The sequence below is a fragment of the Leptosomus discolor genome, chromosome 10 (genome assembly GCF_034619465.1).
Source record: "Leptosomus discolor isolate bLepDis1 chromosome 10, bLepDis1.hap2, whole genome shotgun sequence".
Taxonomy (NCBI): domain Eukaryota; kingdom Metazoa; phylum Chordata; class Aves; order Leptosomiformes; family Leptosomidae; genus Leptosomus; species Leptosomus discolor.
This window is the reverse complement of record NC_141400.1, coordinates 15,222,671-15,248,190: the sequence shown is the minus strand read 5'-3', so window position 1 is coordinate 15,248,190 and position 25,520 is coordinate 15,222,671. Positions and strand designations below refer to the sequence as shown.

General features: G+C 59.2%; 1 protein-coding gene across 5 annotated transcripts in view; it reads right to left on the bottom strand.

Annotated features, from left to right (window-relative positions):
• The window catches only part of CAMK2A (calcium/calmodulin dependent protein kinase II alpha), a 31,213-nt gene extending 12,812 nt beyond the window's left edge, over positions 1 to 18,401 (bottom strand). For all 5 annotated transcript variants that reach the window (XM_086471098.1, XM_086471100.1, XM_086471097.1 and 2 more), the window contains exons 1-9: positions 18,340 to 18,401; positions 12,512 to 12,606; positions 7,853 to 7,912; positions 3,898 to 3,952; positions 3,521 to 3,586; positions 1,957 to 2,029; positions 1,475 to 1,577; positions 843 to 926; positions 146 to 240 (exon numbers count right to left, since the gene is read on the bottom strand). In XM_086471098.1, the coding sequence (XP_086327224.1) occupies positions 146 to 240; positions 843 to 926; positions 1,475 to 1,577; positions 1,957 to 2,029; positions 3,521 to 3,586; positions 3,898 to 3,952; positions 7,853 to 7,912; positions 12,512 to 12,606; positions 18,340 to 18,401 (693 nt within the window). The remainder of the gene's footprint in view (positions 1 to 145; positions 241 to 842; positions 927 to 1,474; positions 1,578 to 1,956; positions 2,030 to 3,520; positions 3,587 to 3,897; positions 3,953 to 7,852; positions 7,913 to 12,511; positions 12,607 to 18,339) is intronic.
• Positions 18,402 to 25,520: the final 7,119 nt, after the last annotated feature.

Sequence of the window (25,520 nt, the reverse complement as noted above, 5' to 3'; positions counted from 1 at the left end):
TGCCCAACCCTCTGAGACCAGAACAGAGGAAAGAAACTTGCTCCAATCTGTCTGAATTTGTCCTGGTTGCTCTTCTGGAGCAGCAGACAGCAAGGCAGGAGAGAAAGGAGACCATGAAAGGGGGGAGCAAGACAAACCTACTCACATCATAAGCCCCAGCCTTGATCTGCTGGTAGAGTCGGTGCTGGTCTTCATCCCAAAAGGGCGGGTACCCAACCAGCAGGATGTAAAGGATGACACCTGCCCAGGAGAGGAGATGTGGGATCAGTGGGAGAGAGTTCATTGCTGGAGGTGTGAGCAGACCCAGCCTGGGGACTGGCCCAACTCAAGCAGAGAAACTGAGAAATTAGGGAAATGGGAGGATTTGCCCTGCGATTAAAAAGCAAAAGGCTCGTTGGTGGGTCCAGCTCCATGCTGACATGTTCAGCGGCTGTGGAGGTACATGGCTTTGGCAGCCACCATGCACAGCCTCAAGCTGGATGCCCCGGCAGGGCTGGGCAATGCCTCCTCCCCATCACGGGTGGAAGAAGGCTCCCCTACGGCTGCAGCTGTGCGGAGGCATTGCCTGAATCCACCGGCGCCACAGGGGCAAAGAGTTGCCAGGGAGCTTTGGGTACATAGCAAGGGGGCTGATCCTTCAGAGAAGGGTGCCACTGGAGCAGGAAAGAGGGTGCTGCTTTGGGGACAGCCCAGGGTAATGTGCCACCTCTTTGGTGAATGTTCCGCCCTGACCTCCCCGAGACACATCTAGCGACTGTGACTTGGGACATGCTGGATCAACAGCCTGCCTCATCCCCTGCAGCCCAGCCTGTTCCCAGCTTTTCAGACCCAGTCTCACTTACCACAAGCCCACAGGTCCACAGCTTTGCCATAGGGATCCTTCCGGAGCACCTCGGGGGAGAGGTATCCCGGGGTGCCAGCGAAACCTGGGACAGACAGCCCCCGTCACACATCACCAGCAGGCAGCCCCCATCCCCACACAGCTCACCAGCATCTCCTGGTGCCCAGCCAGGCATTGGAAGCAAAGAGCCCTGGCCCTGGCAGACAAGCACCCTCCCTCCAGAAACCTCTGTGACTCCCAAGAGCAGAGCAAACCATGGCAGCAGCCCAACCCCGGGGATGGTGCATAAGGCTGGAGTGCTCTGATGTGCACCTCCAGCACTTGGAAGAGGCTTTCCTCCCCTGGGGTCTGCCCCTGTTGCCAGCTTGTCCAGCTCACCAGGACATCTCCATGACTCATCAATTCCCTGTGGAGCTGTTTTTCCATGCCCTGGATCAATACTGGGATGTTTCCAGGGGCACGGCTGGAGCCACCAACCTCCTCATCTGCTGTGCCTTCCAGGCTGGTGCTGCTGGGATGCTCCCATAAATTGAGGTTCATGTCCTGTGGATGTATGTCCTTCCCAGAGGCCCCCCCGACCAAACACACCAACATAGGCTGCAGGATGCCCTGTCTTGGGCCAGTCCTACTCACCAAACCACGCTTGCTGGTCCCCCTCCACCTCGATGGCAAGGCCAAAGTCAGCCAGCTTGACAGCAGCACCCTTCAGCTTGGATGCCAGCAGCAGGTTCTCAGGCTGCACGAGGAGACAGGGGTTGGAGAAGAGCGAAAGCCTCCCCAGGCCTCTGCTGTCATGGTGAGGGGGCTTCCCAGCACAGCAGGGAGGAAGGGCAGGGCTCTGGATGTGCTCCCCAGCTGCTTTGTCCTGCTCTGTGTATCCTGGTGTTCCCAGATCCTTAGAGGACCAGGGACTACAAGGACCTCCCTACCCCCCCTCCCTTGTGTTGTTTCATCCCAGAGCTGGTCTTTGCTCTGTGGCTTTCCAGAAGCCCTACATGGTGTTCCTCCCCACTGTTTCAGCTCCTCTGGAGGATGCTGGGCATTGCTGCACAGCGTTTTGCATCACAGATGGGGTTCCCATGACCTGCCACAAGCACTTCCCCTGCATCTCCTACCTTCAGATCCCGATGGACCACCCCCATCTGGTGGCAGTGCAGGACAGCCTCCAGGATCTGCTGGATGCAGTGGCTGCAGGATAAAGGAGAAAACTCATAGAACTGGCCAGCAAGGCAGAGTTTCCCTAGACACTTCTATTTGGCTGCATGTCACCCCTCCTGCCCCTCTCCCCACCGTGCTTCCCACCAGCAGCCCTGCAGCACAGCTCAGCGTTCCCCTCCACCGAAAGCCACACACCCTTGGAGAGCAGTTGTCACCCAGTAAGACCCCACCAGAACTGCTGGACACCCAGTCACAGCGAGCAGGAGCATGGGGGCTACGGCTGAGCCCAGGGGGTCCCCACAGAAGCAATGCTGGGGGAAAGCTGGAGACCACTGGTGGAGGCTGCCAGCCCAGATTTGGTCTCCAAACGCAGGCAGAGCAGACGTTCTCCTCAGACATCGAGCTAACCTTCGCTTCGGCCCCATTTCCCTGGCCTCCTCTAACGCGGGTGGCTCTTGCTGCGTCTGTTCACTTTATATCTAGTTCATTAAACCCCAGCTCTGCTGCACGCATGAGAAAGGAAGGGAAAAAGACTGAGGCAATGATCACTTCTGCTCCAAAACAGCTGTGTGCAAGGCAGAAGGTCTTTATTTACATGTATTTTATTTTATTTGTATGACACTAATAAGTGGATGGGTTGTAAGTGGATTCAGTGCAGGCAGCCCATTAAATGAGATTGCTTTCTGCCTAGAAATAAGGGATATTTCCATGCAGACAGAAGTAGCATAAAGCTTACCACCCCCTTGGACATCTGTGCTTATTCTGGGGGCAAAGAGAAGAGGCCCAGTGGTATCTGGAGACTGGAGAGGGCCAATTCATGTCCCCTCAAAAAAATGAGGCTAATGCTGTGCCCTGGCCAAGCTGTAAGGACCAAAGGGAACTGTACCCAGCCCCCTGCCTCTGCTGCAAGGTACCTGGAAAGCGCCAGCGGGAGCGTGGGAGGGAGCGGAGCTCCATCCCATCCTCCCACCCAGCCTGTCTTGACTGCTCCTCCTTAGTGCTTTCAAGTGGTAAACGCCAGAGAAACGCTTACAAACGACTGTAATGCAGCTGCAAGAGGAAAGTGTGAGGACTGGGGGGTGGCTGTGCTACCACACTCCTGGCTGGGGCACCCGCCTGATGTGCTGGGCTTCCTCCCTGCCAGCCTGGGGAGCCCTGATGCCCCCAGCCCAGGGAACTCCGATGTCATCCTCCCTTACAGGGAGGTCAGATGTGGGCTTTATCACCAGCCCAGGGAGGGAGGATGCTGCAAGCGGCGGCTGGCAGCTGCCTGGTTTGAGGGGGGACCAGCCCTTTGGTAACACAGGCACTTCCTGACACAGGAGCTGAACGAGTTAAAAAGATCTCTTTTTGGTTTAGCACTACACATCTGGTTTATGAGTACGTCTGTAAAACACCTCCCAGCATGGAAGGAGCTCGTGCTGTGGAAAGCCACATGTGTAGGACCCTGGAAGGCAGCAGCTCATGGGAGAAGGGGACAACTGCTGTCCCCTCTGTGGCCCGGCGTGTGTCCGTGCTCACCTGGCATCCGCTTCGCTGTAGTACTCCCTGGCCACAATGTCCTCAAACAGCTCCCCACCGGTGACCCTGGGAGAAAAACGGCGGGGGAGTCACGCTCGGCCATCTCAGCACGACACGCAAGGGAGCTGGATTGATTTACAGCCTGCTCAGCCCTGGCAAATCCCCCCCTGAAATGCCACTGCACCGTGCACGGCATTGGGGGCGCAGGGCAGAGACCTGCCCTCGGTCTGGCTTGGGCGACCCAAGCTTGGTTCAAACCCAGCCTGCGGGAAGGGCTTGAGTGAGGGGGAGGATGGGGGAAGGCTTGGCGGGGGCTGCCCTGGGGTGGAAGCATGCAGCTGCCGGTGGATTAAGAGATGCATTTAACCATTACTCACAGATCAAATATCAGGTAGTGGTGGCCCTCTTCGGAGATGCTGTCGTGGAGCCTCACTGCGGCAGAGAGAGAAGGGTTATGGGGTATGCCTGGCTCCCACCCTGCGCCCCAGGAACACCTTTGCTCCTCTTTGGGCACAAGCAGGAGCTGGAGAAGGGCAGAGTGGGGCTATTCCTCCTCCCTCCTCCTCTTGCTATTGCCGCTGGCTGGGTGGGAGGGGGTCCCCCTGCTCAACAAGGGACCCCCAGCCATGGCCCCAGCCTTGGGCAGTGGTGCAAGGCTCAAAGGTCACATCCAAATCAGGGACTGCCCGGAGCTGGTGCCTGGCCGAGGTCCCGGGCAGCTGCTGGGCTATCTTGGGCGCTGGGCAGGCTGCAGGCGCAAGTGCCCCCAGCCCAGCCCTCTGCCCCATCAGGAGAGGTGCCCGGGTGCAGGAAGAGCTCAGCCAAGGTGCTGGGCTGCCAGTCCTGGCATCAACGGGGCTTTTTTTTTTATTATTTTCCACTCACAACCTTCCTTTTCTCCTTGGGAGGCTCAGGTCAGGGATATCCAGGAATCACCACGGGATGAGTTTCCTTTGGAGGACGCACTCTCCCTGTTCCCAGCGGGGCTGGCATCACGCTGAGGGGCACCCTCTCCCCTGGGGCATGTCTTGCCAGGTACAGACGGGTGCAAACCCACCACCTTGCAGCTGGGCTCTGGTTATTCAGGCTTAGATCTCTGCTCACAGCTTAGCAGGCAGATGTGCAGCAAGAGGACAGGCACAGAAACAGGTAGGATGTATAAACAAAGACTGGTCCGGTATCCTCTGGCCACCACATCACATTTTGCTCTGATTTCCTTGAGGCTGTAAATATTTAAGCCTTCCTCTCTGCTCACCTGGTTTCAGCCCAATACAACTTTCAACACCTTTGAGATCTTTGGGATCCAGGGAGGAAAAGGAAATTCTTGGGTGAATGATTTTGTGGGGATTTTTGCTCCTAGCCCATTTACCGCAGCTAAATCAGCTGAGCCCTGTAGGGAAACATCCTCCAGACTTGAGTCTGAGCCAGGGGAGATAACAAGCCCCAACACCGAGTGCAGACGCTGTGCTGCATTGCTTTTATCTCCCAGGCCAGAGAACACCACTTTGCTGCTCCTACCCCTCCCTCCAAGCTCAGCCACTGGTAAGAGCAAGCTGCCAGCAACATCGTCTCACCCCAGCGAGGGCAAGGGGCAGAGGAGGTCTGCTGAGCTGGATGGCATCGTTCCCCTTGGTCTCTCCAGTGGTCTTGTCTATTAACACAATTTTCTCATCTTATTCCCTGGTTATCCTTCCCCAGTGCTGGTCCCCATAGACATCCCCTGTGCTCCAACACCAATATCTGCTCCCTATTTTTTCTTCAACACATAATCCCAGCTTTTCTGCCTTCCTCTACTGGAAGAAACACATTTCTTCACATGCCATCTCATCTGAGAAGGATTTGGGCTATCGTGCCTGGGAACCTGCAGAAGACGAAGTGTTCAAAGCAGGATCAGGCAAGCTCGGTGTGGATAGGGCCAGCCTAACTGTAAGCACGTGGTCCTGATACGTCCCCTGCTTGGGGAAGTCCCAATGCCCATGGCTGCCAGGAGCTGAGAAGGTATAAGAAGGAGCAGCCGCTCTAAATATAGCCTGGTCCTGCAAGTATCTGTTACTGACCAGAGCCACAATGGCCAAATCTCTCCAGCTTGTTGCCAAGAGCCAGGCAGGAGTGGGACATAGCTTCGGGACTGAGGGTCAGAAGACAATGGGTACGTGGAGTTAAAACTCCAGGGCTAGGTGTAGCCAAAGTTTCCCCGACAAAGCAACACTTCCCTGCAAGGACACGCAGCTTTGGGAAACAGCAGCTCTCCCTAATTCATCGCCTCGTGCTGTGGATGCGCTGCGGGGTCTCGTGGACCAGGACCTGCCCTCAACCACACGTGCATGGCTTTCTACGCAAGCTTCTCCTGCAGGCATGGTGCAAAGCACAGGTTGGTGCCTCCAAGCTCGTGGCTGCAGCACGGCATTCCCACGGGAGATGGATGAAGGGACCCCACCTTGCTGCAGGGAACGAGCGAGGAGCCAGCACAGACCCTCAGCAGCTGGGTTGTTTCTCCCAGAAAGGGATGCAGAGGGGATTTCTGCCTCGCTTTCCCCAAGCCCCTGGCAGCAGTGGCTCCTCTTTCTCTCTTTAGGGCTGGTCTGCAATGGCACAGCTCGTTCCAGCTCCTGGGTGGGTAATTAGCTGGCTTGTGCTGCATGCAAGGGAAGCTGCGAGCCCAAGTTTCCAGGCAGCAGGAACAGTGGGGGGGTGAGGGTGTGGGGTAGGAGAAGAGCCTCCTGGGTATAAATAGCAGCCAGATTGGGCTCGTTAGCATCTCATGCCGTTAACCCCTTCCAGACCTGTGCAGCAGAGTTGCTCGAAGCCTCCCATCTCTGCAGGTCACGGCCAAACAGCAGGTTGTGCTGCAGGGAAGGGGTAGAAGGCACAGTGGGGCTAAGGTGTTTCTGTCCTCAGAGACCCTGACAGCCCCATGGGCAGATGATGGATAGCGAAGGGAGGAAGACAGCGGTAGGGAAAAGCTGGGGCCAGGCTGGGAGCCTGGGGAGCTCTGGCTGCATGGCCCAGCTACTGTCTTGCAAGTCCTCCTCAGGCGGATTCCTTCGTTTTTAGCATTTCTTGCTATTCACCCACTTTACAGCAACTTGCCTTCAGGTGTCAGCAATCCCCACGTGTATTTTGGTGCAGAGGAAAGGCCCCCAGTGCCACTCTGACTGGTGGAAGCCGGACACCCCACTGGGACCCCGGCAGGGCAGCTCCTGTGCAGGGCATCGGTCCTGCACATCGGGAGACCTGCCACGCTGCCGGGTGCCTGAGACAGATGGAAGCTGACAGGCTTTCTCTGAACTGAAATATTTATGGAGCAGGAGCCACATGGCTGCTCCCAGTGGCCCCAGGTCTGGCTCCCTGGATCTGCTGCAGTTCTTCCTGGGGAAGGATGGATCCAGGCCACCCGGAGCAGTGAAGGGGTCACGGAGGAGCTCAGCCAAAGGGAAAACCTCTCAGGTCCCAGCTGCTGGATGCGAGCGCTGCAGAGCTCCTGTCCTACCCCCAAATGCTTTCCCGAAAGCTGCAGGATCCCACTGGGGTCAGCACATCCTGGGGTGCAGTAGAAGGGATTGAGGGTTCACCCCACTCCTGCTGCCGGACCATCCCCAGGGACCGACAACCCGCATCAGCATCACTCTCAAGGCTGGGGTTTGGAATTTTTTTTACTGCAGTTCTTTCCCCTCCCCTCTCTCTCTCTTTCTCTCTCTCCTTCTGGCCTATTTTTGTCTTTTGCAGGGGCTCAGGAGTTTTCCTGAAACAGCTTTTCCGAAGGAGGCTACTCTCAGATGGACGGTCGGTGGGAAAGTCTTCGCTTCCCCCCCGCCATCGCTCCTCCTACACGCCCCGCGCTGCTGCTGCTGCTCAGAGCTGCAGCCACTTTTTGGAGCACGCAGAGGAATACAGCACCCGAAGGGGGGGGGGGGGGGGGGGGGGAGGGGGAGAGAGAGGGGTAAAAATAGTCCCTGGCAGCCTACTGGGGCCCCGCTTCTCCCTGAGGGAGCTATGGCCAAGTGGGTTAGGTAGGACCTACTTCAGTCCCCCCCGTGCTCGGTGGAGGCCTTTCTTCCCACAACCCCGTTTGAAGATGTTGCCTCCCATGAGGAAGAGGAGGGACAGCTCTGCGGATCAACAGGGCACTGTGCCCCTTCTCCATCACCAGGATGGTGGCTGGTACGCAAGGAAAGGACAAACAGCCTGTGGACAGGGCTGAACCATTGATGGGAACCCCCCCAGCCCTGGCGGGGGCATGGGAGGGCAGGCGGGCAGCGGAGCTGGGCACGGAGCACGGCACATTTGCCCGGCTCCTTGCCTGGCCCACGGCGGAGAGCAGAGCACGCTTACCGATGTTGGGGTGCTTCAGAAGGCGGCAGATCCGGGCTTCTCGTTCCAGCTTCTGGTGATCTGAAAGAGGCAACAGCCCTAAATTAGGGTCTGGGGAAAGGGAATAAACCACCCTCCGCTCCTGTCATGCTCTCTCTCTTGGAGGAGCTGCCTGCATGGGAAACCTGGGAGGGATGGAGCAGCTGGCAAGGAGCAAATCTGTCCTTTTTTGGTTTTTGCTAAAGTAAAACAGGTTTGGGGACACATCCAGTAACAGGACCTGACGGACAGTATCCCAGCACAGATGCAGCCCCCAGGCAAGCCCCTAGGCACTAATGCCATGAGCAGTTCTGGGCTTTGGATGATCCCTCGCAGTTCTCTCTCCTTTCTCTTTGCTGAACATCACCTCCCAAAAACCCTGGAGCTGCCTGGATGATCACTGCCAGCAGCACCTGCTTGGTTTTCTTTTATTCAGCCAAGAACAGGCTATCAGCAAGGACATTTCTGGCCCCGAATGGCACCACTTGAACGGTCAAGATAGAGCCGACCAGCATAAGATGTCAAGCTGAAATGGGGCTATCCGCTCCGCTCCCCCTCTCCGACCCCCAGCCATTTCACATCAGGTCTTTGATGTCCTACATCACAAAACCCTGACTCTGAAAATTTGCTCCGCACTGGTGCCCATCTCCAAATGGGAGGGACGGCTCCTTTTGCCAGGCTCAGGGATACAAGACAATATAGCTCTTGGTAAAGCAAACTGAGCTGAGACAAAAAAGGCTCGACCTTGGGGGAGCCTGGAATCAATTTTCAAATAATTTCGTTTCTTTTTCCCTGCATCTGCATTTTTCTGCCTCCTTATACCTGACCCAGCCACCCTGCATGGAGGTGCCTTGTCTGGAGGTACTTCGTGCTAGCAGGAACCCAGCAGCCAGGAGAAGTGAGGACATAATTAAGGCTGCTCGTCTCTCAGCACTATCGCTGTTACCTTGCAGGTTCACACCCCAGAGTCTCGCTCTGCATTGAACCAAATCTGAGTGTCTCCGACCGCTGAGACATGAAGACAACACAGCCCCTTCCCTGCGGGGGCTGGAGCCTTCCCCAGGGCTCGATATCCCCCATCCAGTGACCGCGGGGCTCAGCATGGGCGAGTCACCCCACAGCTTGGGGCGAGTTTTGCAGCCTACGCTGGGATCCAGGAGCCAAAGGCTTGGGCAGCCTCGGTGGCCTCTTTCAGCACCCCACAGTGTTCCCCCGGAGTGAGGACAACCTCCTCGGGGTGGGATGGGGTGACAGGGAGACGCTGGGATTTAGGCTGTCGATTTTCACAACCAGAGTCCATTGCCGGGTGGAGGATAGGGGTGGGATGGAGAGACAGTGCAACCAGTGTGGCAAACACTTCTCTGGGGAACGAACGGGGGAGCTGTTTTCTGCCCCCTTTTCTGCTCCTTCCTGACAGTGATCTTAGGTGAGTCACTGATCATCACTGTCTGCCTCAGTTTCCCCATCTGCAGCCTGCAGACTGGCACCAAACGGCCCATGAGGAAGCCCAGCATTGCCGGTGTCTAGTAAAGCCCCTTTGCTTGCTTAGAAGAGGCCAGAGATCACAGGGAATGACAGCAAATTAGTCCCCGAGTATGGAGCAGATCCCAGCACCGCCCTGTGTGCCTGCACGCTGCTGCCAGCCAGGCCTTCAGCTGCACAGCCTGGCCACTGGTGGGGGGCAGGAGGCTCCCCCATCCCTTCCGCACCACAAGCCGCCCAGCTCAGCTCCAGCTCCCCGGCTGAGCCACGGCGGCAGCAGCGCCGTGCTGTCCCCCCAGCTGCTGCCCTCCTCTTTGTACCCTCGCAATCTGTTGCCACCAAAACGCCCGCGAAGGCAAAGCCCGGCACGGGCGGCTTGGTGGGGAGCGCCGGGAGGCTGGGGAGGTTTGGTAAACTGCAAAGAGTGCGGGAAGGGGGTGGGAGACCAGCGAAAACCAGGCGAAATGGAAAATGAATCAGGGAGTTTAAAGGGGGCAGAGATGGGGTCCCTCCAAAGGGGAAGGGGACAGCACTTGAGACTCAGTGGCACCCAGGAGGGGCTCGGAAGTGTGCTTATCCCTACGCGGTGAGGGCTGGGAATCCCTGCCCAAAAGCCCCCAGGCAGTCCCCAGCAGCGATGTCCCATCAGGGCAAACCCCAACAGATCCAGCTGGCCAGTGAAGGGCGAAGCCATGCGGGCGTGGAGGAGCCTGCCGTGCCTGCGGGGCTGCAGTGCCTGGGTATGCAGCCCTGGGTAAGCCCAGGTCTTCCCCTTGGTGCACCCCAGCATGTGAGCACCCCAGAAAGGTCCTGGGGGAGCACGGCCATCCCTCCCCCTGGTGCCACGGGCTCAGCTGCCAAATGCAAGGGGAAGAGCTGCCCGAAACAAGCTGCCCGAAATGAGCTGCCCACCACCTGGAGAGCGAAGGCAGCCTGTGCTCCAGGGGCTTTGCTCTTTCCAAGCTTGCGTGAGTCCCACCTGGGCAGAGCTTCCCTGCCATGAACGCACAGCAAGGAAGGGCTGGGTCTCTGGGTCTGCTGTGTCCCCTGAGCGTCGTGCTGATACAACCCCCACACGGGGCCGCAGGCTGGCAGGGGACTCCCCCAGGTTGTGCAAATCTCCAGGACAGGGCTTGCAGGGGCTTTGCACGTGGGTGGGATGGCTGCGGCAGAGCAGTGGGGCAGGGAGACAGATGGACAGAAGGACAAAGAGACAGGGGGATGTTCCCCTCAGGCAGAGGGACCCGCTGAGTTTTGGGGGGCAGCTGCCGTGGGTCAGAGCATCCTCCCACCCATGTGGCACGTCCACCACGCAGTGAAGTGCTGCTGGGGGCAGTGAGCCACAGCTGCAGCCCCTCTCTTACCCCACAAATCCAGCTGCTGCCTGGACCCCAAACCCATTTCTCCACCAAAACCTCCAGTTTCTCTCTTGCTGGGTCCCTGTGTCAGCAGCCAGGAGGACGTCTGAAGAGACCATGGGGGTATTTCACAGCTCCTCTCACTTCCCCCCCGACCCCTCTCCTCCCTGCACACCTGCCCTCCTGCTCTTTGTGTGTGATACAGCCAGTGGCACGTCCCCACGGGACAGTGGCTCCTCGTGCCCCTTCGGGGATTGCTCCCAGCCTGGGGAAGCACCATCCCCCATGCTAGCATTGCAGAAATGAGGTTTTCAAGACTGTTAGCGAAAGCAGCTGTGTTTTCAGATGGCAGAGCAGGGAAAATAACCCCGGAGAGGTCTCTCCAGGGGACAGACAGACACAGAACCACTGCAGGGACAGCACAAACCCCAGAAGAGGATGGAGAGGGGCAAACTGCCGGAGCAGGCGAGCGGAGGTAGGAAGGAGCAGAAGGAAGGCGGCTCAATCTGCTCCTCCAGGCAGCCCTGCAAACCGGGAGGCGTTAGCTGCCTGCCCCACTGCCAGCTGGGGTATGCGGGCAGGAGCCCAGTGCCGAGGCCAGCACCACACACCCTGCCCGGAGCCTGGCTGGCTGTCCTGAGCTGGGAGCCTTCGGCCTTGAAGGAAGGGAATGGTCCACATCCCCGAAGAGGGGCAGAGGCCGGTGCTGGGGGGAGCTGGGGGTGCTCAGCGTCAGTGCTGTGCCACTTCGGGAGCGCTGCGGGAGGGAGATTGCAAAGCACTGGTTTAATTTGAGGTCAGAAAGGAGTTTGTCACCGTTTTCTGCGTTTCAGTTTTGCCTTCGGTGGTGAGCAGTGGCATCAGGGAAAGAAACCAAGGGAGGGAGTTAATTAAAACCTCCCGGCAGGGCACTCACTCTCGGCACCTATCCTGCACTCCCCGACTGAGGCGGAGCCGGGGACACGGCAGCTGCTGTCCCATCCTCTCCATCCTCCTCATCACAGCTCCTCTGCCAGATGCCTGGGGGCAGAGGGGTCCCTGCCTCAGGGCAAGGGATGACTGAAGCTCTTCTGTGCTGGCTCAGCTCAGCCTTGCCCTGAGGAGCAGCCAGGACAGACCCACCAGCGCCTCTTCCAGCAGCAAAGCAGTCAACGTGCTCCACCGGAGCGATTAATTAGACGGCAGTGAAGGGCGAGGGCCCATCTCCAGGTAGAAAGGGAATCAAATCCCCACTTGAAGGACGTTCCCGTTTCATTCATGTAGGTAAACGAGTGAGGAAACCTGCAGCCCCTGAGAGCAGGGACAGGGGGGTCAGCGGGGACCCTCTCAGGGAAGGTGATGCTCCCAAAATAACTGTGCTACCCAGTGCCTGAGGCTGGTAGCAGTTTGACTTGCCGCAAGGCTGTAACCATCATTTTGCCGCAACAAGGCATGCAGCAGGCAGCAAGGGGGGGTGTCAGGGAGAGAAATGGGGTCCTATGGCTCCCCGGGCAAGCCAGGGTCCAGGATCCCTGCAGAGCCCTGGCACAGCTGGGCTGCGGGTGCATCCCTGTGCCTGGATGGGATGCAGTGAGCAGCCACCGAGACATCTCCTCGGGACATTCGCCCCATCCATCAAGGAGCTCAGTGTGCACCGCAGTGCAGACAGGGTGGGATAAGGGGGTCCCCCACCACACATCAAACACCCCTGGCCTCGCTGCACATCAAAGGCACCGTCCCAGTGCCGTGCAAAGTGGACAAATTCCCCGCTCTGCAAAGCCTGCTCACCCCTCGCCTCCTCGAAAACACCCCCAGCACCTACCTCGAGCAGACAGCTTCTTGGTGTTGATGATCTTGGCTGCATACTCTTGTCCTGCCAACACTTTCACGCATCTCCGGACGATGGAGAAAGCGCCCCTGGGAAGACAAAAAGCCGGAGGGAGATGTGAAGGGCTCTGTGCCAGGCACAGCTCAGCCCTGACGAGCCTGCGGGGCGCGGGGCAGCCAGGGGGGCGGGTAGGCACAGGGATGGGTGCTGGCTGGGGAAGGGGCTTGGAGAAAACACGGAGGGCTCTCAGTTGGCTTCCCTGCACTGCTGTCCTTGGGGAATGATGGGGGCAGGCACAGGTAGAGCTGGGGACGAATGCAGGATTCGCCCCTCTGTGCTCTCCTGGGACACGCCAGGCATCGTGCCTCTTTCCTCCTCTTCCTCCCAGGCTCTGCCCTAGCTTTTCCCTGGGAGAGAAGGGGCAGTGGTTTACCAGGGGTATTGGCTCCCGAGGGATGCCAGGATGGCTGCAAGCTGCCACGCAGCACTCGGCCACTTCACTTTAGTCCATGTGTGCGGCTTTGCACGCTCTAGACCTTGCAGTTGCGGCAGCACTTTGCAGAAGCGGGTGCAAGCACCAGCTGTGGGTGCAGGAGAGCGGTGCAAGGTTCCCCCAGCTGCAAAACTGTCACACAAGCAGGACAACCCAGGGGATTGTGAGAGCAAGGACTGCTGGGCCGAGCTGGACAGGGACTGCTGCTGCTGCAGCTTGCACACGCGTGAGCCAACGTGCAAGGGTCTCCTGGAGCCTGATCGGCAAACGAGCACAGGCGATTGGGACACTCGAAAGAAGCCCCTCTGCCCCCGTACCCCATACCCCGAGCCCCGACAGCTCGTTGCACGAAAAGCACACCAGCACGACGCTGGGAGCTGCAGCGCTGCACACACACACACACGCTCGCTCCAGCCCTGCTGAGCACAACCTTTGTACCAGGTTCCCTTTTGTGCCAAACCTCTCCAATCGCTAAAATAACAACTATCAAAAGTGATCCCACCTCCCGCCCCACCTTCCCCTCGCTCCCTGTCGCCCCGCTCCCGCTCCCTGCCGAGGAATAAAAGGCCGCAGGCTGGCGAGCAGCGACGGATAATTGATTTTACTGGTGGGGGCGGGTGGAGACAGGCAATTTGGGTTTGAATGTGATCTTTAGGAGAACAGGCGAGCGGCAGGGTGCGGAGGGATGGGGCTGGAGCCCCAGCGAAGCCGGCTGCCCACGCACCCAGCGCCGCCGCGCAGAGCATCGCTGGCGGCACGTGCCGGGTGGGAGCCGGGGGAACAGCATCCTGGTGCTTCCCAGCCTCCCCATCCTGCCATTTAATCCTGGCTGTGCTGGAAAAGCTGAGCTGTTAATATCCCTGTAGTCTGAGGGGGGGAATAATTGGAAAGGAAGGGGGCAAAAGGCTTCGTATCCAGCTTGCCACGGATCAGGGAGACCAGAGCCATTGCCAGCCCCATGGTGCCGCTCTCCCCATCCTGCTGTGCACCCCGCACTGCCCGGGGTTTGGGGGCTGCTGTGAGTCCCTGTGACCCAGCTTTCCTATTGTTTTCCTACGGACCCATGTGCTGCTTTTGCAGTGCCAGGAGACCCTGCAGCAGTGAGCACGGCAAGCAGCGGAGCCCCCACGCCCACCGCACCAGCTTGGGGTTTCTACCCCAGCCGCAGGGTTTCATTGCAGGACCTGACGTGGGCTTGGAGGGATGTAGGTGTCCTGGGCCCCTGGTGGCTGGGGACCCCCAGCCATTCCAGGTCCCTGGACCCACAGCTACTCACTCATCCATTTATTCGAGCTAAACCGAATGGCGGGGAAGGGCGAGACATGGGAAGCGGGATGCAGTGGCCAGGGATGGGGTGCACCACACCAGCACAGTGCAGGGTTTCACACCCCCAGCTGCATTCATGACTTTGGGCCCCTCTGGGCCTTTTTAAGAGAAACCAAATGTCTATTTGTGCTCCATGAAGCACAAGCAAGACCCCATGAGCCTGGAGGGCAGGGGGGACACGAGGCACTGGGTGCGGGTGCAGGACACCCAAGGGGTACAGCATGCTTGCCATAGCCTTGTCCTAGTCCCAGTTGGGTCCTTCAGGGGGTCTGCACTGGCCAGGACCCCCCACATTGGATGTTTGACCCTGCTGAGTGTTCCACAGCAGCCAAGTTCTGCTTCCCAGCCCCGTGTGGGATCTTCCCAGCCTGGAGAAAAAAATCCCCCCCTTGGCTCTATCTAAATCCCCATGAACTCAGGCATCTCCCTTTGCATGGGGGTCTGCCAGGGTAGTGTGGGCAGAGCAGGAGATGCCAGGCAGGGAGCTCAGCCCTATCTTGGTGCAAGAAACCCCTTTGGAAGGAGACATGTCCTCTTTGCTGGCCGTGGGCAGCAGCGTGGGTCCCTTCCCTCCTGGGGCGCTGGCTTTTTGGATGGAGCTGACCCCAACCCCAGTGGCAGCTGGTGACCCCATCTCTGCTTGGCTCGGAGATGGGGCATTCATCCCAGACGAGACAGCATGTCCCAGTTTTAGCACTAGACGGGTACATCACCCGCAGGGCCATGGGGTGGGACTGTGTCCATGTCCCTGCTGACGGCTGCCATTTCAGGGTGACGCTGGACCTGCAGCCCAGCAGCCAGCCCTGTCCTTCCAGCCCCAAGCCCTGGCACTGCTGGGTCCCAGTCCTGCAGCCCCTGTTCCTTGGTCCTCCAGGCCAGACGTGACCCCATGCCTTGTCCCCACGTCTTCCCCCTGCCAGCCCGAGCAGCAGCTCTGCCACGGGGATGCTCCGCTTCTCCCTTTTTCACACCTTCCCTGCCAGCGCCCGGCTGCGCTGCTGCCGCCCTCCCTCTCTTCAACACCTCCTCCTCCTCCGAGGCATTTTATCTCCTTTCTAGAGAGAAGAGTGTGGGCTGGGGATTTTTTGTTCCTCCATTTTTGTTGTTTTTTTTTTTTTCCTTTTTAATAGAACTCCTCTCCTGCATCTACAGGAGCAGAGGGGCTGATCGTACCGCTCGGCACGGTTAATTGTCTCCAGCCTCTCCCTGAACCTGCCGCGGGGGCGGATTTGGAGGCGCCGATGGAGCTTCACTTCATGTTTGTCCTACTCCAGGGGCCGTGGGCAGGATCCTCTCCCCATCCCGCACCACGCTGCCCCCCACCCTTGCTCCATCCCCTCCTGCAATTGTAGGGCGGTGGAGGGGGGGCAGAGCAGCCCCTCACTTGCTCAGCTTTGCCAGGGCTGCAGGTTTTGCCCAGCTCTGTGTCCCCCACTTGGGACAGATGCCCTCCCCGTGCCTGGGAGGTGCAGAGATGCACCAAGAGCTCTGCAGGTGACCCTGCCCATCTCTGCCTCCCCACGAAGCCCCGCTGTGGTGCTACCATTAGGTGTGTGGCATCTTAAACCCCCAGCTTGCCTGGGTGTCAGGATGGGTGACAGCCGCAGAGATGGCAAAGGAGCACAGTGGGCGTAGCAGCCTGGCACCCAGCACCTCCCCTCCTGCCAGCCAGGCTCAGGGACACCCTGTGTGTCCCCCCCACAGCACACCGTCCCAGTCCCCTGGGGACAGCAAACTCAAGATGGACCCTTTCTGCTCTGAGCCCCTGCAGGATGCTGCTCCCCTTTGGGGTCTGGGTGGGCGACAGCCCCTGCCGGGATGCCCTCACCACAACCAGCACCAGGAGCATCTTGCCAGAGGAGGAACGCCACTTCCCACCCCAACTGGCTGCCGCAGCAGAGCAGAGGTGCGGCGCTTCGTCCTGATTTCCCTCCCTAAGCCCACGAAGCAGAAATTTCCCCATGGGAAACCGCTGATTTTTGAATGTGCCAGGATGTGCTGGAAACCATCCCAGTGGAAAATCCCCGACCAGCTCCACAGCGCCTTGACCAGCCCAGTGAAGCCCCCAACTCAGGAACACACCTCAGTGCTGCAGTGGTACCTGCACCCCCAGAGCAGACGGGAAAGCTGTGGGATGCTCCGAGCTGGGGACGCTGCCCCGAACACCAGCTGAGCTGTGCTGCCCCTGCATCACCCCGGGAGGTCGGGTGGGCCAGGGTACGATGCTTGCAGGGGGCTGGCGAGCCACTGCGCCAGCTTTGCACCTTTATTCGTGAGCGTGTTAAAATGCATCTGTCGAGGTGGTTTTACACCATCATGATGGGTGGTGTGGGCAGCCCCTGAGTCTGGGTGCTCAGCCCTCCACGTCGGCACCTCCCTAGCAAAGTGTTGCACCCCAAACGCCTCCAGGAGCCCTCCCGGTCCTCCCCCATTGCGCCTGGCCTGCATGCTCCCCTCCACGTCCCTGCAGCCACGTCTGCCCAGACAGGGCCCAGCAGCCTCCCTGCAGGCAACTAGCAGCCGCTGCCTCTCCTGCCCACCCCCTGCCTACCCCCTGCCACCACCACAGAGCCTAGAAAAGCCAAGAAACCTCTGGAAAAAGCAGGTCCCGAACCCCACCTTGCCACCAGCACCCCGGCAGGTGCCCATCCCCCTGCCCGTAGTGCCAACTGGGACTGTCCCCGCCGCAGGGACCTGCTCCCCGACCCACTGCTCCCCACCAGTCCCTCGCAGCCACCCTGACACCAAGGGGATGGACGTGCATGTCCTGGGATGGGGAGGTTCCGCTCGCCTCTAAGGAGATGCACTTTGTAGCAGCAACCTGGTCCCCCTGTTTGACTGGGGAATATTAACGGCGTTCAGCCTGGCACAAAGTCCTCCCCTGCTTCAGCCTCTCGATTTCTCCATCTTTATCCTCTCCTTTCTCCCTCGCCCCCGTTTCGCACGCCCACGCGCGTGCGGGCGCACGTTTAGGCGCAGGCTGCCCTGCACCCTGGCGATGCGGGGCTGCAGTGGGTGCCCGTGCCTACGGAGGGACACAGCTGCCCGCCTGAAGCACAGACACCAGCCACCCAGCGCAGGCACCCTGAGCCCACTGCCACCAGCCGCTCCGAGGGGCACGCAGCCGCACACCCCAGATTTACACACCGGCTCCAAAAAAAAACGGCGCAGGAACCAAAACACAGGCGCACGCCTGCTCGCTTCTGCACCCGCCTCACAGCCACACGCTCGGGGAGCCACGGAGCATCCCGCAGGGAGGACCTGAAATCTCCTGCTCCACGCTGGGGTGCTCAGCGTCCCCCAGGATCACCTCACCGTGCACAGGCATTTCTGTTTGTACACACATACGCACACACATGCACCGTGATCCAGGCACATGGTGACACACGGACCTGCCGAGCTGAGCCCTCCTCGGCAGGAGAGCCGGGTCAGGCAGAGCTCTGGCTCACCCAGGGACTTGTGCTGGGACAGGGGCAGGGGTGGGAGACACCCTGGGTCTGCCCAAGAGCCGCTGGGATTCTGCGGGGGCTACCAGGCAGGCTGGGTCTCCCGCAGGACTAGCCAGACCCCAGTGAATACACATGGAGAAATTCCTTGAAGAAATGTGAGGGGTGCCCACCGCTTTGGCTTTCCTCCTCAGCTGTCCCATCCCTCCTCCTGGCTGGAGAAGTTCCCAGGGGAGCCAGCAGCATCCTCTTTCAGGAGTGGCTTTTCCATAAGAGGGGCAGCCATCCCCTCCCCAGGCAGCTCCAGCCCCCTGGGGTGACCCAAGACCCTGACCAAGCACCCATCAGCAGTCACCCGAACTCGAGAAGGGACAGAGCTGGCAGGGCTGGAGCTGGCAGCCCCCATCCTAACCTGAGTCCCCCCCACCGCTCCCTGGTCCGTTTGCTCCATGCCTGTCTCCTTCCCCCCATCTCCGGAGGTTCCCAGCGCTGCTGAGGCTCTTCCCCAGCTGGGACACAGCCCCACTCCGAGCATCCCAACCCCGTCTCCAACTTACTTGCCCAGTTCCTCAAAGAGCTGGTACTCCTCAGTGAAGCGATTGCAGGTGATGGTGGCCATCCCGAGGGGCTGGAAATGCTCCCTCCCCAGTGCGGAGTTTGGGGCAAGCAGCTCTCCTCTCGCTCCCTCCCTCTCCGTGTGCTCCCGGGGCTCTCTCCTCGCTGAGGTAAATAAGGGAATATGTTTGATTGACAAGCCCGGAGATAATGATGAGGGCAATTTGTCTTCTCAGCTTCACAAGCCTTCGTCAGCATCCCCGTCCCCATGGCGACCACCGCTGCCAGAAACGCCCTGTTTCTGTTGCCGGGGCAACTGCTTCCCAAACCCGCCGCCCTGCCGTGGGGACCAGGGCCCTGCTGGGGACCCGGCCCCGGGGGCTGCCCGGGGGTCACCTGGCTGCTTGCGAGGTGGGGGGGCAAGTCTAAAATGCAAATATTAAAGGCCAATTAAAGGACGTGGCAGTGGTAGAATAATTGGGGCAAAAAAGGTTTCCATGGAAACCGTGGTTTCCATATTGCAGGAGGATGCTGTCGCCCCGGCAACCGCTTCCCCCCCCCCCCCAAAAAAAAATACAAGCCCTGCTGGTGCCCGCAGCGGCATCCCTCCAGAGCCTGGGGGGCTGCAGGACTGGGGACACGCTGGCACGGGGTGGGTGGGAGCAAATGGAGCAGAAGTGTGTCAGGAGAAGCTGGAGAAACCATGGCAGGTCCCCAGGTCCCCAAACCGGCCCGCCATCAGCCAGGCTCCCCAGGGAGGGGCTGGCCCAAATCGCTCTGCAGGGGAGGGCTGGTTGCACTGGGGAGCTGCTCCTCACTCCCCACTTTGCCCACCAGCTCTCCCTGTGGGCCCCGGGGCAGGCAGGGGAGCGGGTCCTGTGGGTCCCATGCCATTGTGGGGTGAGTGGCTTGGCCTAAAGCACAGCTAGAGGGGGAGCAAAAAGGCTGTGTCCTGGCCTGCTGTTTCCCTGCAGTGCCCAAGCTGGGGTGGAAAGCAGGGGGGATTTCGGAGTGGAGGCAGGAGGAAGGTCTGGCCCCCTCCTCCTTGGGTTTTTTACTGCTGAGTCGCCTCTTTGCTGCGTTTAACATAAGAAAGCACAAAAGTGGCAATAAAATCAGAGCAATGAGGTCCAAGACCTCAGGGAAGAGGTTCCCCCTGCTGCCGGAACCCCTGGCAGCATCCACTGTGGACGAACACCCCCTCCTCCATCTACACCACCCCTTGCACCTTCCCACCTTCTGACCCACCCAGCAGGGCTTTCTTCTAAGCTTTTGTCCCATTTCTGGATGGTTTTGCAGCAGAAGGTATCCCTGCCACCCTGGGAGAAGGGGCTCCCCTCTCCAGCTCGAAGGGCATTGCCTTTGGCAGCTGAGATGGATTGAGTTCCCTTTTAGGCTGCCATGGAAGGGTTAAAAGGAAAAGAAAAGGCTCTAACCAGACAAAAATAGGGAGAAATCTTTGAGAGGAGAGAGAGAAGGAGGAGCAGAGAGAGGGAGAGAAGAAAGGAGGTGGAAGTGGAGGAGGACAGCAAGTGGCGGAGTGAGGAAGAAGAGGAGGAGGAGGAGAAAGGTCTAATGGCTTTTCCATTAACTGCACCATTACCCACCTTCATCCCCACCTTGCATCTCTGCATCCAGCCTCCTGCTCCTGCCTGGCCCAGCCAGAGGGGACCCTGTGGCCCTGGTGGCAGGGCAGCGACCTGATTCCCACCCACGGGCGTGGGGGACGGGGCCACGGTCCCCAAGGGCTGATGGTCTCCAGACCCACCCTGGCCATGCCACCGCGCGGGCAGAGCACACCAAGCACCCTCACTCACACACAGACCCGTGCCCTGGGGATAGGATGGTCCCCAAAAGGCCTCCCTGCCCGTGCATATCTCCTCCCCATCCTGCTCCCACACAAAAGGGGGCTTCATTTGCCACCCCCGGGGCCATGCCGGCAGGCGAGGGGCTGCCGCGGGGGCCGGTGCATCCGGATGCTCGGGGGAGCGCTATCCTCCTCCAGCTTTTTGCTGCCAGCCCCCAGCAGCCTCTTGGAGCCGAAGGGTGAGAGGAAGAGCCCCCCAAGGTGGAGACCCCTGGACGCCCATGGGCCGCTGCGTGCCCCCGCTGTGCTCCCGCCTGCGCTAACGTACGTGTGCCCGCGGGCCCGCAGTGTGACCTGCCCCCCTTCCCGCACCCACCCCCACGCCGGCACACGTGTTCAGCCCCACACGCGTGACTCGGCGTGCTCCCATAGCTGGGAGGAGGAATCCGCCTGCTGCACCCCTGAGCCCCATGCCCCAAACCCCTCTCCTGAGGCAGGGGGCAATGGCAAAGCCCCCCCCCCGGGGGTCCCTGCCTCCCTCCCCAGGTTTCTCCTGCCTGGCAGAGACGCGGCTCTCCAGGAAGGGTTTCTCCCTTCCTGCCCTCCTCTCTATTCTGTTTTTTTTTCCCTTTTCCTCGGCATTTTTCCCTCTCAGAGGGTGAGGGGGTGTCAGCTTCTGGGTGCTGAACATGCTCTGCTTTGCCAATGATGTTTTCCCCAAGCGGGAACCGCTGCGTGGCTCAGCTCCCCAGTGCCTGGGGACAACCCAAGGGGAGCAGGAGCTCTGGGTGGGACCTTCCTCCTCCAGGCTGAGGGCTCTCCCACCAGCTCCTAGGGGAGGGGATCAGTCCCAGCCCTCTCCCAGGGGCCTCAGGATCCTCTTCGGATATCTCTCCTTGACCGATGTCTCTGTTCCCGGCCACTCCAAGATTTGTTCCCGCAGGGCTTTGGAGAGCTAAGCTGCTCTCCTGCTGCCGTGCTCCAGTCTGGCCGCCTGATGGAGACCTTCATCCCCTGCAGCTCCTCTCCATCACCGGGCTGCCTCTCCAGAAATGCCTCCTGCTCTCCTCACACCTGCTCCAGCTCTACCTATAGGTATTTAGTTTCTTCATCCCAGCACGGGACTGGCCCGGGATGGATGCTTGAGGTCTGATGCCAAATCCCAAACACACTGGACAGGGCAGCTGCCCCATGAGGCTCAGGGAGGACCAGTGTGTCCCCAGGGGGCTGGAGCAGGTCCCCCTCCACCCAGGGGACAGGGCTTGCATGGGCCTCAGGGAGCTTACAGCATTGCCTCGCACACAGAACCAGCGGGGCTGCGAATTACATATTGCAGAGATCCCAAAATTACTGGGACAGTTTCACACGCAAGCTGGGGTCTGGGGGATGCTCAGTTGCTGTCCTCTGGGAAGCTGAATTTGGGGTTATTTTTAGATGAAGATTATAAATACCATGGTAAGGAGAGCTGATTTACATTTAGGGTTCTGTTTGCAAACGTGCCCTGTCCCTGCGGGCCCCAGCGCTCGCTCCTGCAGACACATAAAACTGCTTCTGGCTGGGATGGGGTGTCCCCAGGGCCACCCTCTCCCTGACATCAGGGTGTCCCCAGAGCCACCCTCTCCCCGACACCAGGGTCTGTGGGCAGGGACCCTCCTGTAGACACGGCCATGGATACTTGGGGATGCCCAGCAGGTGCCATGCAGCTCCCTGAGGCCATTGTGCGTTGGCTCTGGATGAGGAGAAACCTCTGCAAAAACCACGTCCTTGGACCCCTGGCAGGAGAAAGGACACGACTGCCTGGTGTGACATACAGCCCCTGGTTCAGAGCACCCTATCCCTGGCATGAGGTGCCCAGGGTGCCCTGCCACCTTCCCACCATGGCAGTTTGCTGAGATGTCCATCCTCTTTCCTGTTCCTGGGCTTCTGGGCTTCTTCCCTTCCCTCCCTTTGGTGAAAGATGCCTGTGGGGCTGGAGAGGCTCCAAGGTACCGCCGATCCTGCCTGACCCATCCCATCCCCATCCTACCCCCGCCCTCATCTGCATCCCATCCCAACACCATCCCACTCGCATTCTCATCCCCATCCTCATTCTCATCCTATCCCAACTTCATCCATCCTCACCCTGATGCCCTCCAGCTGGCAGGGTGGAGGCAACCAGTCCAACCCAACAGCGGAGAGGCAGACACTACCCCTCCATCCCACCCCGCTCTCGCCTCCTCCCAGCCCAGAGTCCCCATGGCCCCAGGCGCATCCCCCTGCCCCTCCGCAGGGCCACATCCTGCACCCAGCTCCTGCCCAGGGTCTGGAGCAGCCTTGGGCTTGCACGGCTCTTTGAAGGGTGGTGGGAAAGGAGGGGAGCGCTCAGCCTGTCTGTGCAAACACACCTCCTGGGTGCAGCACCAGGGCCGGGCAGGGAGCTCCACCATCCGAGCACCTCACCAGCTGCATTAAGCTCTTGGCAGCCAGAGTGCACAGGCACTCCTAAGGGGCTTGAACTGTGCGAAAACACGTGATTTTGATACATTGCTGCATTCTTCCCCACAGAGACCATTAATGAGCACCGACGGGATGCCCCTTCCCAGCCCGATGTTCAGATACTGCAGGACTGGAAACAGTGGCAAAGGACAACTGCTGTGCACGAGTTGGAGGTTCTGCACCCTCCAAGCACCCAGAGATGCTCCTGCCTACTTCTCCTCTTTGCTTTTGGGAACTACAACTTTCCTTCAACTGTTCCTTTTTGCAAAAATTCAGAATGCAACTTTTTTTTCATTAAAAAAGAAGAGCGCAGATCCAATGCTATGGCTAGGCTGACTGCAGGAACTCGGCATCAGCCCAGCAGATCAGAAACTGGAAATGAAGCAAGACCAGGAGAACCTTTTCATGGGGATATTAGTAAAAGTGAAGGGAGAAAAATCAAACATGTTTTCATGGAAATTTCCATTTTTGAAGAAAAAAAAAATAAAAGAAGGACTAAACTTGGATGCATTTATATAAATATGGAAATGAAAGCCGTTTCCCGAGCCTTGTCACCGCCCCATGGCCAGCCCCTCTCTCCCACTCTCTCCAGCACCAGCTCCCCATTTGCTGTGACTTGTGCCCAAGCCCCCCGTAGCCATCACCCCCTGCTCTCCTCTGGCTCCAGCTCAGCCTGCAGCAGCCTCCTCTTCTTCAGCAGAGTCTTGCTTTATATCCAGCAACTGGTTGGCTTTGCCAAATGGCAGCCGGTGCTGCCGACGGGCACACCGGTGGTGCGTGTCCCAGGGGACCAGGCTGGCCGGTTGAGGTAGTTCGAGGCTGTGCAGCATCGTCCCGGCGCTCGCCTCGGCCGGGGTGATGCAGCAGGGACTGGTCCCCACGGAGTGATGTGCTAAGGGAGCAGGAGATGGAGGAGCTGGGTCCCCCTCTGAAACCTGTCCTTGATGCCACTGCAGGGGATGGGCCCGTAGGGATGCGGGGGGCGGGCGGGATGGCACAGTGATGGGCGTGCACGGAGCAGCTGGGACCGGTGCACACACCGCCACGCTCTGGCTTTGCAGACTCCTTCCCATCTCTACAACAAGGGGCCGCCTCTATTCTGCCTTGCTGTCAGCTTTATTTTTTTTTCTTTGTTTCTATAGAAAATCCCAATTCCCCCAAATAATCCAGCTAAGAGTAAGAAAAAAAAAAAAAATACAAACGTGTCATTGCATTCTCTTCCCGTCCCCTTCCCTCTCTCACACACAGGGCTTGAAAGAACACTGAAAGGTATTCAGCGTGCACGCTGCCAATTGTCACATCTTTCAATGACAGATTTTAAATGAATGTTATTTTGCAAGGGAGAGAGAGAGGGGAAAGAAGAAAAAAAAAAAAAAGAAAGCCCACACTGCTCATCCAAGAGCTGACAAGTCCTAACGGGCCTCATTTTCCAGAGACAAAAATAACTATTTTCAAAATTCACAGCAGGGCCTTCGCCTACACACGCTGCACCAAGAGAAACCTGTGGGGAGAAATGTAAAACACATTGTGTAAATGGAAATGCACCATGCATCCAAAACGCTTTTCAAGCTATTTACCCTCTTTCATCCTTGCCAGCTCTCCTCTGAGCACACGTACGTGCGCCCGCACCCTGCCGCAGGCGCGGGGGCACGGCGCTTTGCTGGCTGCCCCGGCTCTTGAGCCGCCTGGCCCCTGGCGATCGCATGGGCTGGCTCCCCACGGCAGGAGAATGACGGGGAGGTGTTTCCCCCCCTACGCGTGCGCTGCTGGGAGAGTGGTGCCTATCTGTGGCGAGGGGACGCGGTGCGGCGCTGGCAGGCGGGAGTCGTCCCCATCGTCCCCCTCCCCTGGCTTCGAAGTCCTGCAGCTACAGAGCAGAACATCAGCCTCTGCAGAGACCTTCCTGAGATCTTCCTTCTGCCCCAGGTTCAGCAGCGGGGATGTGGGGATGGGGACAGCCCCGGCACTGGGAAGGGGCAGCCAGGGGTGGTTGGCTGGTTGGATGCGTGGGGAAGAACATGGGTGCCTATAGCCATGCACATGGCGGGTCCAGCCAGGCAGAACTGTGGATGAAAGGATCTGCTGAGCGGCTGACCCATGGGAAGTCCACCAGAGCTTGGGGCAAGCTTGCCTCCCACATGTGGGGCCGTGGAGAACCGTCTGTCCTCTGAGTGCATCCAACCACATCTCCGTGGGCCATAGCTCCTCGTTGGGGCTGCTCCCAGCCCCCCCCAGTCAGTGGAGAGGAGAAGCCATGGCCCCATATGAGGTCCCTGTAGCAGCAAGGCTGAGTTCAGCCATGGCAGTCTCAAATCTGACATCCAGGAATCTGTCCTCCCACAAATGAGTATAACAGGGAAACATTGTGGTCTTGGGTTTGGGGGAGGCCCTCGAGTTCCCAGAGCAAAAGCAAAGGTGGCAGCTGCCTGGCAGCAGACAGTAAGTCAGGAGCACGTATATACAACAGGGAAATGACAAGGGACAACCTGCAGGCAGAGCCACGAAGACTGGACAGCCCCTCTGCATCGCCACCCCAGCGTCCCATGCTTCCTCCTGCTGTTGCAGCAGCCAACACTTGAAGCTTGTGATTGCCTGCAGAGTCCTTGGGAAAAAGGTCTCTCTCTTTGGAAGGGGCTGTGCACAGGCCAGCCCAGCTCAGCAGACTTGAACACCACCACCGAGCAGCACGGCTGAGCCAGCATTGCCCTTCCTCGCCCATTGGGACAACCTCCCTGAGGCCACCGGTCCAGCCAGGTGTTTTGGGGTGAACCCTGGAGCAAGGGAAAGCAAGAGGGTGCTGGCCACCTCCCCATCTGACCCTCTCCCTCACTCCCACCCCGTGGCACTGCCGTCCAGAGCTCCACCCTGGCCAGGCTGGGTCAATGCTGGGGGAGTCTCCCG